The 13,202-nt window shown below is 35.4% G+C and overlaps 1 protein-coding gene across 1 annotated transcript; it reads right to left on the bottom strand.

Annotated features, from left to right (window-relative positions):
* Positions 1 to 2,594: 2,594 nt before the first annotated feature.
* Positions 2,595 to 6,786, bottom strand: Cht7 (chitinase 7). Its single transcript, XM_040717385.2, has one exon. It carries the CDS (start codon positions 6,264 to 6,266, stop codon positions 3,093 to 3,095), a length of 3,174 nt encoding a protein of 1,057 aa, XP_040573319.1. The 5' UTR covers positions 6,267 to 6,786; the 3' UTR covers positions 2,595 to 3,092.
* Between the last annotated feature and the right edge of the window lie 6,416 nt (positions 6,787 to 13,202).

Raw genomic sequence — 13,202 nt, 5'->3', positions numbered from 1 at the left:
GACTCTTTTTGACCCTTGACCCTTTTGCCCCCCTCCCCCTGCAGCCCTGATGCCAATCCCCTTGACTCCACCTTTTCGGTGAATGTCATGGGGAAGGCATGAAGTGTCCTTCATCCAAACTCGGAGGCCCTCAAAGCCATTTTCTGTCAGGACACGAACACCATGACAGACGACTACATCCGAAGCGGGGTACCGTTCCTGCTGCCGCCACCTGGAAGCCATCATTGCCGCTAAGGGAGGCAAAATTAATGATTAAAAGAGCTCATACAAACATTTATTTATGCTATTAATTTTGTTGAAATTCTGTTATTAGTTAATAAATTATAGCTTGTAGAATTTTAAAATTCAAAATGTTCAAATTTTAATGGAGCACTTAGTAACATTTTTTTTATTGATCAAGGTTAGATTATTTTTATTATTTTTGAGTGATAAAATATATCTTGTATCTTATTTGGTTAGGAAGAAATTGGATTTTTATTTTTTACTCTCTAAATTCAATGTTTTTATACTGAAAAAAAAGAGGGAGAAAAATTACTGATAAGTCAATCAGTCTTAGGACTGATACCAAAACTAATTATTTTTAAGAAAAATAAATCGTTTTAATAGACACATTTTTATTCCTGCGTAGTTAAGAATTGTTTTTTTAAAAGGAAGCTAATATTTCTATGCGCGAAACACTCTGTAAATTTCAAATATTCTGTGAAGCGCTTTGTTTCCTTGTTTCAGATTGGACAAAACGGTGTTGTAATGGGACTTCCCTTCGACCTAAGCCAGTCCAATATCTCCATATATATAAAGTACATAGGTACTTGATATTTTGTGGTATTTAGGGCTAATAAAATAATAAAAATAACTATTCCTCTGGGCTATTTGCTAATTTTAACAGCCTTTGAGCTGTATAGTGTACTGTATATCGTGTACAAATTGAGACGTCTTTATGAGCTCCAAGTTGTATAGTCATATTGCACAAGTTACAATTTCTTGGTCATAAAATGCATTATTTAATTACAGGATTCCTACTTCTAGTTACCAACTATTACTTGAGAAGTTATCCTTTCATATCTCTCAACCTTTCCTTCTATAAAAAAAAATAAGAAGTAGAAAAGAATGACAAGAAGGAATGAAATGAACTGATAGCCAATTACGCACCCAACATTGTATCACGCAACCTTTTTGTCTCCAAAAGAAACATACAAAATCCCCGAAATCAATTGGTAGTTAAGCAAATAAAAAAATCATATTAACTGCTCCGAATCTCTTGGGTACTTCTTGACCCTCATTGTCAAGTTATTTCTACACAGTTTTTTAAAATTATATATTTATATATATTGTGTACAAGCTACAATGTCTGTATAAGTAAACTGTACATGTAGTAATTTGTTCTTCTTAAAACGCATTATTTACTTACAACATTGATCTTTCTAATTATAATTCATTACTTGATCAATTCATTTAGATTTATTAAAATTATATGGTGATTATGTATTTATGAGTAATATGGCACTTGAATTATATAATCTGCCATAGTATATTATATTTTAGTAATGTGTATTAAAATAGTCTTTTAAAAAGTGATTGATGAACGATTAAAATAATTCAAAGTGAGCTATTTAATTAGATAAACGAAATCGAAAAAAATGAAGGATTAAAATGAACTAAACGATTAAAAAAGGTAACGGACAATATGCCTGCAAAGTAGTCTCAATCCTTTGTATAAAATTATTAAACTCATTTTTTGGTTGAAGCTTATACAAGTTACAACTTGTACAAAACTTAGGAATAAAGTAAACCTATTTGTATAAATAATTATATAAGGGTGTGGATAATTTTTTGGGGCTAACCCCTCCCCAAATGATGGAAAAATAGAAATGCCTTGCTACCAAGTTTGAGTGCTAAATAATTTTACGAAACTCAGGGGCATTTGCAGGACTATATATTTATTTATATATATTTTTTTTTTTTTGGGGGGGTGTATGGGAGGGGGCTTGTTTTTGGAATTTTTTTCATAAAAAATCCAAAATGAAATGATTTTGAAATATATTTCAAACATCCATAGCTATCGACAAAAATTTCGAAAATAAAATTTCACGTATTAAATTTTTGGTAAAATTTTTTAAAATTCCATAGCTGTTTACCAAAAGTTTCAAAAATCAAGGCTGTTTACAAAAAATATAATTTTTTACAAAAAAAAAAAAAACTTGAAAAATTAATTGCTTAGAAAAAAATTTCAAATATTAAACTTCCTGTAAAAAAAAATCAGATAATAAATTTCTAGGCAAAAAATTTCAAAAATCACAAGCAATTTTGAAAAAATTAAATTTTTGCTCTGCACCATAATTTGCCTCAATGACCTCTTTTTTTTATAATAATAATTCTAACAAAAAAAAAATCACCCCTAATTTTGTGTAAAAGTTTTCCATCCTGACCAAAAATATATCTAGTTATAAGTAAAAACTTCTTAATTTTGGGGAAGGGGGCTACAACCCCTCCTGCTCAAAAACGCCCTTGAAACTTAAGTACAATTCTACGTGGCCCACCCCTCGCATGGTCTTGCGTAATGAAGTAAAAAAGATATGGAATTAATAAAGAAGTCCTTTGATTTTACAATTTTTTTATATTTTTTTATAATAAATATGTATCACATTTATTCATTATGAAGTACCTATATACTTTTGCAATTGTTTAAACACTTATTTGTTTCTTGAATGTAGGTAAAGAAAAATTTGTTTTCATATATTTACAAGATCTTAGAAAGATTTTCTTGAGATATAATATATATAAGAGAAAATAATAATTATGAGAATGGAAGAATGGAGTAAAGAGACGTAGGTTGTTGGAGTACCTTTTTTCTTGAAAAGGTACAATTCGAATAATTTGAAAGAAATGTATATAATTAATATATATATATTTAATGGACATTTAATTTGTTTCTTTCTTAATGAAAAACTTCCTTAAACTGTAAGAATTTTTTCATTGCCTTGTTTAGTTTAGTTTTGGGTATATATTCGTCAGAGTTTTATTGAGGAAGAAGGAGGAATAAAAGAAAAAGAAGGTATTTATGTATGTATATGAGACTGCAAATGTTGTTTCATTTATTTCTCTGGCAGAAGATGCGCACATTCTTCGACAGCGGAAGGCCAATCACAAACATTTTCATTTTCGTTAAAGACTAGTCCGGAGGGACAAGTCTTGTGATGTTGAACCGTTCCTTGACACACAAAGTACATTTTACAGTCATTTTTATCTCTGTGGAAGCTGACATGACCCTCATCCTCGTCACAAACTTGTTTTTCCTCTTCTGGCTCTTCTCCTGCACGGGGAGTTTCATAAGGTCCTTCATATTTGAGTTCCACGGCGTAGTCTTGGAGTTCTTTCTTCATGGCTTTGATAAGAGGGAATTTTCCAGTTCCACAATAGCCACGGAAGTCGTCCAAATCCACTGACCAGATCATGATACCCCCAAAGCCCTCTGTTTTGAGCCAGTCGACTTTGGTACGTAGAGATCGTTCGTCATCGAAGCCCACCCATTGATCTCCACGATAGGCGAAAGGAACTTGTTGCTCATTGTCCCAAACGAGGGTTGTGTTGTCTTGATGTAGGAAATCGCAGATTTCATAGTAGGAAAGGAATCCCTCTTCTCCCGTGTAGCGACCTGCATCTCCTCCAGAAACGGCCTCTGCACCTATGTCAAACTTGGCATTGTCCTTAAGCTTGAAGGTCCGACCATAGACCGGCATTCCCACGTTAATTTTTTCAAGTGGAGCACCTTTACGAACCCATTCCTTTACAGCATAGTCCACCGTCAGCTTCTTTTCTTTATTAGAGGCAGAATTCAAAGGAAAGAGTGGGGAGTTGTGTCCCACTTCATTCTCCCATTGACCGTGGAAGTCATACGTCATCACATTAAGGAAATCAAGGTACTTGGAGAGCTCTGGGACATCATAGCCCGCAGAGATGGCTTTGTAGTTGGCAGGTACAGCAGCTGTGAGAAGAAGTTTTGGCTTTTTGGCAGATTTATGCTCACCCTCAAATGCAAGACGAAGTTCTTTGATTAAATTAACAAAAGCAGCCTTGTCATCCTCATTTTCAGGATACTCCCAGTCAATGTCCAACCCGTCAAAGTTATAACGACGAAGGAACTCAATGGAGTCATATACGAATCCATTCATTCTAAAAATATTCTCTGTGATCTTACGGAAGGGCTCAGAGCCAAAGGACCATCCTCCAAGGGCAAGTAAGATTTGCAAATCTGGATTTTGTTCTTTAAGGAGCATGATACGATCATAGGTTCCTTCAGTGAATGCATCTCCAATGTCTCGATCCTCTGATGCTGTCAATTTGTTGTTTGATATGGTAGCAAAGGCAAATACGATATGCGTGCAGAGTTTGGGATCCAAATCTTCGGGAGTGAATTTGCCCATTCCAGGTCTCTTGTAGCTCCAGTTAGTGAAGTAGCAAAATATTTGGGGCTCACGAAGATTTTCAGGAAGGGTATTGGCATTTTGAAGAAGTGCAGGCAGTCTGTTCTTCTTGTTTCCTTTAGACACTTGTCCCAACAAGTCAGCAATGTCAATTCTTTGAGGATCCTCTTCTGGAACGTATGGTGTGAGTCGATTTGGAGCAACAGTTTCCCAATCAATGTCATCAGGCTCAATTCCTGGTGCAACTGTATCCCTGGGTACTCCCATTAGTTCTTCACGAATAGCTCCAACAAGAGGATATTTTACACCAGATCCACAAATAGTTCCATTGAAGTCATCCATGTCAATGGACCATACCATGGCTCCTGCAAAGCCACTTGTCTTGATCCAGTTCATTTTGTGTCGAATAGAGCGTTCGTCATCAAATCCAACCCATTGATCTCCCTTCACCAAGTAGGGAACCTTCATTTCATCATCCCAAATATAATTGGCACCCTTAAGAAGCATTTCACAGATTTCATAGTAGGCCAAGAATCCGGCTTCACGAGTATACTCTCCTGTTTTGCCTCCATCCTTTGAAGGTGAATTGACAATATAATTGCGTTTGCTGGCAAGAGTGAAAGAACGTCCATAAGTAGGCATTCCGATGACCATTTTGTTTTTGGGAGCACCCAACTTTGTCCACATTTGAGCAGCAAAACTGACAGAGAGTTGTTTTCTCCATTCAGAATCTGAGCTTGGAGCATAGAGAGGAGCATTGTGACCCGCCTGCTTTTCCCATTTACCATGGAAATCATAGGCCATCAAATTAAAGAAATCAAGCCATTTGCTCACTGCGGGAACATCATATCCACCTCTCACATTATCAGGGCCTACAGGTACTGCAGCTGAGAGTATGAGACGATCGTTCTTAGTTTCTTCATGCTCATATTCAAAAGCCTGTCGAAGTTCCTTAAGAAGAGCAACGAAATTTTCCTTGTCGGGTCTCTTTGGATACTCCCAATCAATATCAAGTCCATCAAAATCATGTTTACGAAGGAAACTAATGGCAGAGAAAATGAATGTTTGCCTGGAAAATCGGGTTTCCGCCATTTTTTTAAACTTAGAAGTACCAAAACTCCATCCTCCAATAGCTAAAATAACTTTGAGCTTAGGATTTTTGGACTTGAGTCCCACAACACGATCATAGAGACCGATCTTTCCGTCTGTACTAACGTCATTTGTTTCAAAGGAAGTTAACTTGCCATTCTTGATCCAACCAAAGGCAAAGATCACGTGAGTGCAAATATGAGGATCAATGTCTTCAGGCAAGAACTGTCCAATTTTGGGTCTGTACTGTGACCAATTTGTGTAGTAGCAAACGATTTTATATCCGTCATCATTTGGAGCTGTTAACTTTGGAGCAAGGGAACTTCGGGATGAGCTTTTTGAAGAGAGGGAAGGCCGTCCTCCTCGACTTCTGAATGCACTTCCTCCTCCACGAGACCTGGACCTCACAGGTTTCTTATCTTCCTCTTCATCATCATCATCGTCCTCACGGCGAGGACTTCCTCGAGATGGAGCAAATCTTGAAGAGAAAACATCACGAGACTCTTGACCTTCTGAGACATCCTCATCCTCATCGTCGTTGAGCCTAGGAGGACGACGGATCCTTTTTCTTGTTCGGAGAGAGGCAAGTTGGCGTGTACTACGTGTGAGGGGTTCGCTATCCCCCACGATGCTGCTGGAACTACTACTGCTCTGCCTTCTTGTAGCACTGGAAGATAATCTGAGCTTAATGGGTCGCTCAGAGAGTGACAGTCCTATTACTGCTAAAAACAAGCAGGAAATGAGAAGTAACCTCATTTTAAGGCAAATTGTTTTTTATCTATTTCTTGGAATCTTTTTTCCCAAAGCCAGGAGCACAACACACACTTATTATTTGAGTTATTTGTAAAATAACTTATAGTTTCAAGTCACGAAAAAAAAAAAAAAAAAAGAATTCGTGGGGTGTTTTTCTTTTTTTTGTTCTTGTTCAAGGATCACAAACTACATATATTTATTGCATATAAAGCTTGTTGGTTCATCAACTATCACATCCAGACTATATTCCTCAAGTCAACGGTTTGCGGACATGGAAATTCTGCGGCGCAAACATCAGTCCCTTTCATGGTTCGGCGAAGGTGCGTTCGGGCCGCGAGTGAAGGGAATCACGCTCCCTTCAAGAATCTCTGCGTACATTCAACGTTCTCATATATGAATGGTTAATGGATTAGTGGATTTCTAATTTTTTTTCGTTAAAAAATATTTATAATAGAGTATAAATATATGGTTATTTATCTATTTCGAAACAACTTTGGTATACCTTTAGAAAGAGAAGGAAAAAAACACGATGATGATGATAATAATATAGGTATTTACATATTTTTTGATTAAAGATCTTTTCTTTATTTTGCAGCAGGTTGATCGTAAAAATGTACGTATATTTTGTTGATGAGTCTGCTGTTAGATAAAGGGACGAGTAGGGAGGGCAGTCTAGTTATAACAAACTATAATATGTATAGATAAGATTTGATAAAGGGTTTTTTTTAATACAAAAAAGAAAGAAAAAAAAATCACGTTCTCTTTTTAAGAACCGCGCCCTTTTTTATTATTCCATAGAATAGAATATGTAGTAGTATAAACCATCATCGTTTATAGAAGTGAAAAACAAACCACACATACAAGTAGAGAAGGACCAGAGATCGGTGGAGAAACATAATAAGTACCGAGTGGCCCATTAAAATCTAAACACTTTGATTTTTAAACTCCAACCAGATATAATTTATTAATTAACATTAGAATTTCAACAAGATGAATACTCTAAAAAGATGTGTGTCTGAGCTCTCTTAATCTTTAATGGAGCCGCCCAAACATGGCTTCGTGGCGGATGTGGAAGGCCTAGTACTCGCTGTAGAGGTAGTCTTCTGTCATAGAGCCCTAGTGCTGGTTTGACAATCCATCGTTGACGTACACTGAAGCCTTCCCCTATACATGCACACCAAACTTGTTATCGAGGGGTTCGCATCATGTCTGTAGGGTGCCAAAAGTGTCAAAAAAGAGTTCGAAAGAACTCGAAAGAGTAGTGCAACGGAAAAGGGGGGTTTCTTTCATTACTGGTGCCAAAAGTGGTCTCTTCACCATCACAAGGCTCTGTCCAATCACTTTTTCAATAGGTCTATAGACAGTCTGGTGTGAAACCCCGATATCTATTGCATGGGCCCACATGGACCTGAGGGGATTGGCTTGAGATGTTTTCTTTAACTCATCCAGGTCCAGTTTGGCCTTTTTGACAGATAACTTATTTCTCACCAACGTATCAGACTTACTGATAGGGTAGACGGTGGTCCTGGAGACGCCCAACGGCTTGGAGGGTGCGAATGAAAATTCGTCAATGAAGTTCAAGTGTCATTTTCTTGACTTGTACGTAAGCTAGAGTGCTCAAATTTGTTTTATTTGCTAAATAATTGTTTATGCTTTAATGATATCGAAATATGAGTTAGTTTAAATACCTGGACCTCCATTAATTATTTAAATTAGTAAGTGGTCATATTTCAATGGACCACCCGGTATGTAGATACTATAACTACAATTTCATGACGATACAAATATATAATATCAAGTTTTTGCGACCTTGGGACATCTACTATGATGAAGAATAATAAATAAATAAAGAAAAAGGAAGGAACATCATCCAGGATGGACACCAAACTTTCACCATTAATAATTATGCAGAGGCTACTCATATGTTGTGCATATGTGGAGGGTAATTACCAACAGGACCCGCCTCTACTTTCTCACGGGTCTGCAAATAACCCAAACACTACAAACACGATGAAGGAGGCGGGATCGACCTTGATAGAAAAAAATAGTATGAGGGACTCGAAGAAAGGGTTACGCCCAACAACTGAAACAAAGACTTTTTAAATACCAATGGTGGTTGTGGCTAAAGCCATGCAAGCAAGCATGTACACGCGCAACATACACGTTGAGATAACCCGTTTTCTGCTTGCTCCAAATAAGATTCTCATACACTCAAGAATCTTAATAAATCAGGTCGTTATAAATGACTGATACATATTTATACACACTTCGTTTCCTCTACAGGTATCCATCTCTATTGCCTCTTGAAACATTGTTTATTTTGCAAAAACACATCATGAGAGAAAAAAGATTTCAATATTTAGCATATGCTCTGTTCATAATAATGAAGAATTAATAACAGTAATTAAAATTTGTTAAAAAATATGAATACAAAGCATAGAATCAGACATCTGGAGGTTATATGTAGTAACCTGTGCATGCAAATTGTACAAGTTGCAAAGACAAAAGAGATACAGCATATTAAATTAAGGATTTTCTCATTAATATAAAAAACATCTCAGATCTTCTAGATGCTGAAGGTGAGGTTGTGAGAGATGCCTCGTCTTTGCCAGATTGGAACCCTGGACTTCGGAGTGTGGGATGCTTCGGATAGGGAAAACAACAAAACTCCACACCCAATTGTGGACTCACTGATGGGCACCATAGTGGCTAGGTGGGACAACGTGTCACAGGAGTTTGTCATCAACTCCTGCAAGGCCTTCTTGAGACGTGTAAAGGCTGTGATCTATGCTGTATTGAGTGACCAAGTTTGCAAAGGTCTTGTTCTATAATAATTTGATATTATTAAAGTATTTCCCTTGTCACCTCTCCATCCCCCGTTTTGTTGCCCAACCCTAATTGAATATGCATTGTATTGTTGTTACATGAATGCTCTAGCCAGTGTTGTTGCTGTACTTACCGAGTGGTCCATTGAAATACGTACACTTACTAATTCAATCATTAATGAAGGTTGAGTGAAGGAAATTCATTCATTTTTTGATATATTAAAGCATCAACAATTTGTTACAACACAAAACAAACCTGAGCTCTAAAGCTTGTGTACAAGTCAAGAAAATGACAGTTGAACGAGATCGACGAATTTCTATTCCCGTACTCGAAGCAGTTGGGTGTCCCTATGACAACCGTCTATGTCGTCAGCAAGTCCAAAACGTTAGGAGGAAGAAGGGATCTGTTGAAATGTCCAAACTGGACCGTGAGGAGTTATATAAAACAGTCCAGGCCAATTCCCTCAAGCCCATGACAAACCATGCAAGAGATCCCGGAGTTTCACACCAGACTGTCGAGAGAGCTATCAAAAAAGTGGTGATGAGTGTCCACTTTTGACACCAGAAATTAAAGAAACCCATCTCCTACTCTTTTGAATGAGTCTTTTGAACTCTTTTTGACACCTTTGGCCTCCTCTACAACCCTGATGCCCATCCCCTTGACCAATCTTTCTTGGTGCATGTCGAGGGGACTGCCTGTAGTGTCAGTCATCCAAACACCGAGGCCCTCAAAGCCACTGTCAGCCATCACTGAGCGTCAATTACAGAGGACTACAGAGGGTTCCAAAGGCATTCAATTGTAGTTGATAAATATTAAAGTGTGCGTCAGCAGGGATTTTAGCCCCAGCCATTAAATTAATGATTTTTTACTTTTTATTTGAAATTAATTTTTTTGCAAATAGCTGTGGATTTTTAAATTTTTTTCCCATTAAATTTAATATTTCAAATATATTTTTTTAAATTTTTTCATAAAAAAAAAAATTTTTTTTTATGAACAACTGTGGTTTTCCCTTATAAGGTTACAACTTGTATACAACATATATACAAATATATCCAACCTATCAACCGTGTATCTACTGATTAAAAAGGTGGATACCCTTAATTCTATGGAAAAAAATAAACTCATCAAAATATGTTTTTTGTAAAAACGGAAAAAAAAACCTAATAAAAATCGTACCGATTCCTTCTGTTTCATTCCATTCTTACTGTACACTAAGCATTTTTTTTTTTACATATGTTAAGGTTATATAAGTAAATGCCACTATTAGCAACTATATAATATGTACTTAATGAAACAAGGGACTCTAAGGTGATAAAATTTAATGCATAGCTCTCATACAACTATTTATATCTCTATCAATGTAGCAAAGTTGCACTCCTGGTTTTTATAATAAATTCCTCGTTTGCCCCTTTCAATCTCGAAGGATGTTCCAATAAAGGAATAAGAACATTTCATAATGTGACCATGATATGAAATTAGAATAGTCTCTGAGTTGAAATTGAGTGAAACATTATCTGTCCACAAAAAAAAAAAATATATATATTAACTGTCCTAAAAAGAGTACATAAAAAGTAACATTCAGAGAAAGGAACTTTTTTTTCCCTGAGCTGTTGTCATTATTTTTTAACTCTGAACTTTGAGGATTTGGACTCAGAGTAGAATTGATCTAGCATATCTAGCAGTGTTCTTGTTTTGTTTCTTTTATTTATTGCTCCCTGATGTATATATTTACAGTTTATGTGATGATGAAAATCGTGTACATTTGGGCATGTAAAAAAAAAGAAATTTAAAATCAACATGACCACGCTGACAGTTTGATGAATGTTTTAGAGGAGTTTAGCTGTCATACAGTTTCATTAGATAGGCTACAATCAGCTGTGATGACGGAGGAGGGTTACAAATAAATATGCAATAATTGCTGGGATGGGGATCCTCTATTCTACTCGGAATCTAACAAGGACTGTCAATTATAACTCTGAAACAAAGTTGCTCTCTGGCTTTTATGGTGACACACGGTAGTTCATTCAAGTTTTAAATATAATCTAATTTAGTAAAAAAAAAAGAAGGAAGTTCACTACTCAGATGTTAAATAATTATGACAGCAACATAAATGAGAGATCTAAAAAATACAGCGGACTTTCATTATTTGTATATGTTCAGATTTGAATAAAATATAAAATCTGGTGTGTAAAAATGAATTAACCCGCGTTTTGTATTAAGCTTAATGGGAGCACTGGTTTGTTTGTTTTTGTTAGTGAGCGCTCTAAAGACTAAAGTACTATACAGTCATACCAACATATTTTAAAATTAATTTTTCTAACACGTCATATGAATTGATTTAAGTATTGAGTAACTACGTTTGAGTGTGCTCATGGTAAACGAAGGGTAACACCAGCGAGGATTTCTGGGGGAGTTATTTTCCATCAATTTAAAAGAAAATTAAAGAAAATTTTAGCCGATGTCTAATTACTATGACAAAGCCGGGTACTACCGCAAGGTACATAATGAATGTGCAATTTTAATAGATCCACATGCAGTGATGGTGCAACTTCAGGGCCTCCACAGGGGGTGGGCTGCAGGGTTGTCCCCTCCCCCATATTAAGGCATTTTTACTTTTTACTAGAAAAATTAATATTTGACATTTTTTTCATAACATTTCATTTTCCGTGAACAGCTTGGAATTTTTAAACAAAATTCTAAGAAAATTAATATTGGAAATTTAATTTTTATTTTTTTTCGCCAAAAAATTAATTTTCTGTAACTTACCATACATTTTTTAAAAATTTCTAGAAAAATTTAAAAGTTAAATTTTGAAATTTTTTTCAAAACATTTTATTTTCCGTGAACAGCTGAGAATAAAAATTAAAAAAATTTACAAAAATTAATATTGGAAATTTAATTTTTATTTTTTCCCCCAAAAAATTAATTTTCTGTAACTGATCTTACAAAAAAATTCTCGAAAAATTTAATATTTAAAATTAAAATTTTGAATTTTTTTTCCAAAAAATTTAATTTTAAATTAACAACAGGGACTTTTTGAAATATTTAAAAAAAAATTCAAATTTTTTAACTAAAAATCCAAATTTTTGGAATTTTTTGATTTAAAAATTCCCCCCCCTAAATATAATCCTGTGGACGCCTCTATACTTGCACACTCGTTTTATACAGGTTATGACATAAAATTACATTATGTCAATAATTATATTTGCAAGATAATACAATCCTTCTTACTTGGAATAAAGATTTAATTTATATACCTATATTGAGTTAAACTATATATTACTATGTCAAACCAGTGATCGGAAGGGAGGCCATATTGTTTTTTGTTTTTTTTAAAGTGTACCTAAATATTGCTTCTATCATGTATACTACGAAGATCCCATGAAAAGATTCGCTTCAACCACTTTCTAAAGATTACTATTTTTGGATGTTATTTAGGGGAAAATATGTACAAAAGAAAAGTAAGAACATTTATCAAGGTCGAGTCTTAATGACAGATAGATAGGTATACAATACGTACATGTATATATAATGTAGACGTACAATATATCTACTACCAAAATATATGTATTGTAGATGGCCCTGTTACAATCATTCAATCAAGGGAACTAGCAACAAAAGTGATTGGAAAAGGAAGTGAATATTTGATCATATGTGGTGTGTAAACACAAAAACAATCCTGACCAGAAATCGAGAAAAGGAAAAAATGCAGAATTTATCCATTTTACATATCATATACAGGGCTTAAATCCCAAAAACCAAAGGATAATGTATATTACAATTTATTTCCATACATATATTCAGCAATTCACACATCTTTTACTCTTCCATGTAGAGGGTCATTGTTGTGAAGTCAATCCCATGCTGCAACCAACCACATGGTGCTTCAACAAGAACCTCCAACCCGGCCCTGAACCTGAGACTGGGCCGAACTCCATGTCCATCATGTTGGCCTCAAGAACGGAAGACTGCAATGTGCATATTCAGAAGCGTTGCTAACCTTCATGGTTGGGGGGGGGGGGAGGATTAGCCCCAAAAATGATCGTCACAGTAAGGGAATCACTTATGTAAATTGGTGTATTATATATACGAGGTATGTTCAAAAAGTAACAT

The sequence above is a fragment of the Lepeophtheirus salmonis genome, chromosome 8 (genome assembly GCF_016086655.4).
Source record: "Lepeophtheirus salmonis chromosome 8, UVic_Lsal_1.4, whole genome shotgun sequence".
NCBI lineage: Eukaryota > Metazoa > Arthropoda > Copepoda > Siphonostomatoida > Caligidae > Lepeophtheirus > Lepeophtheirus salmonis.
The sequence above is the reverse complement of the archived record's forward strand: the minus strand, read 5'-3'. Positions and strand labels throughout refer to the sequence as shown.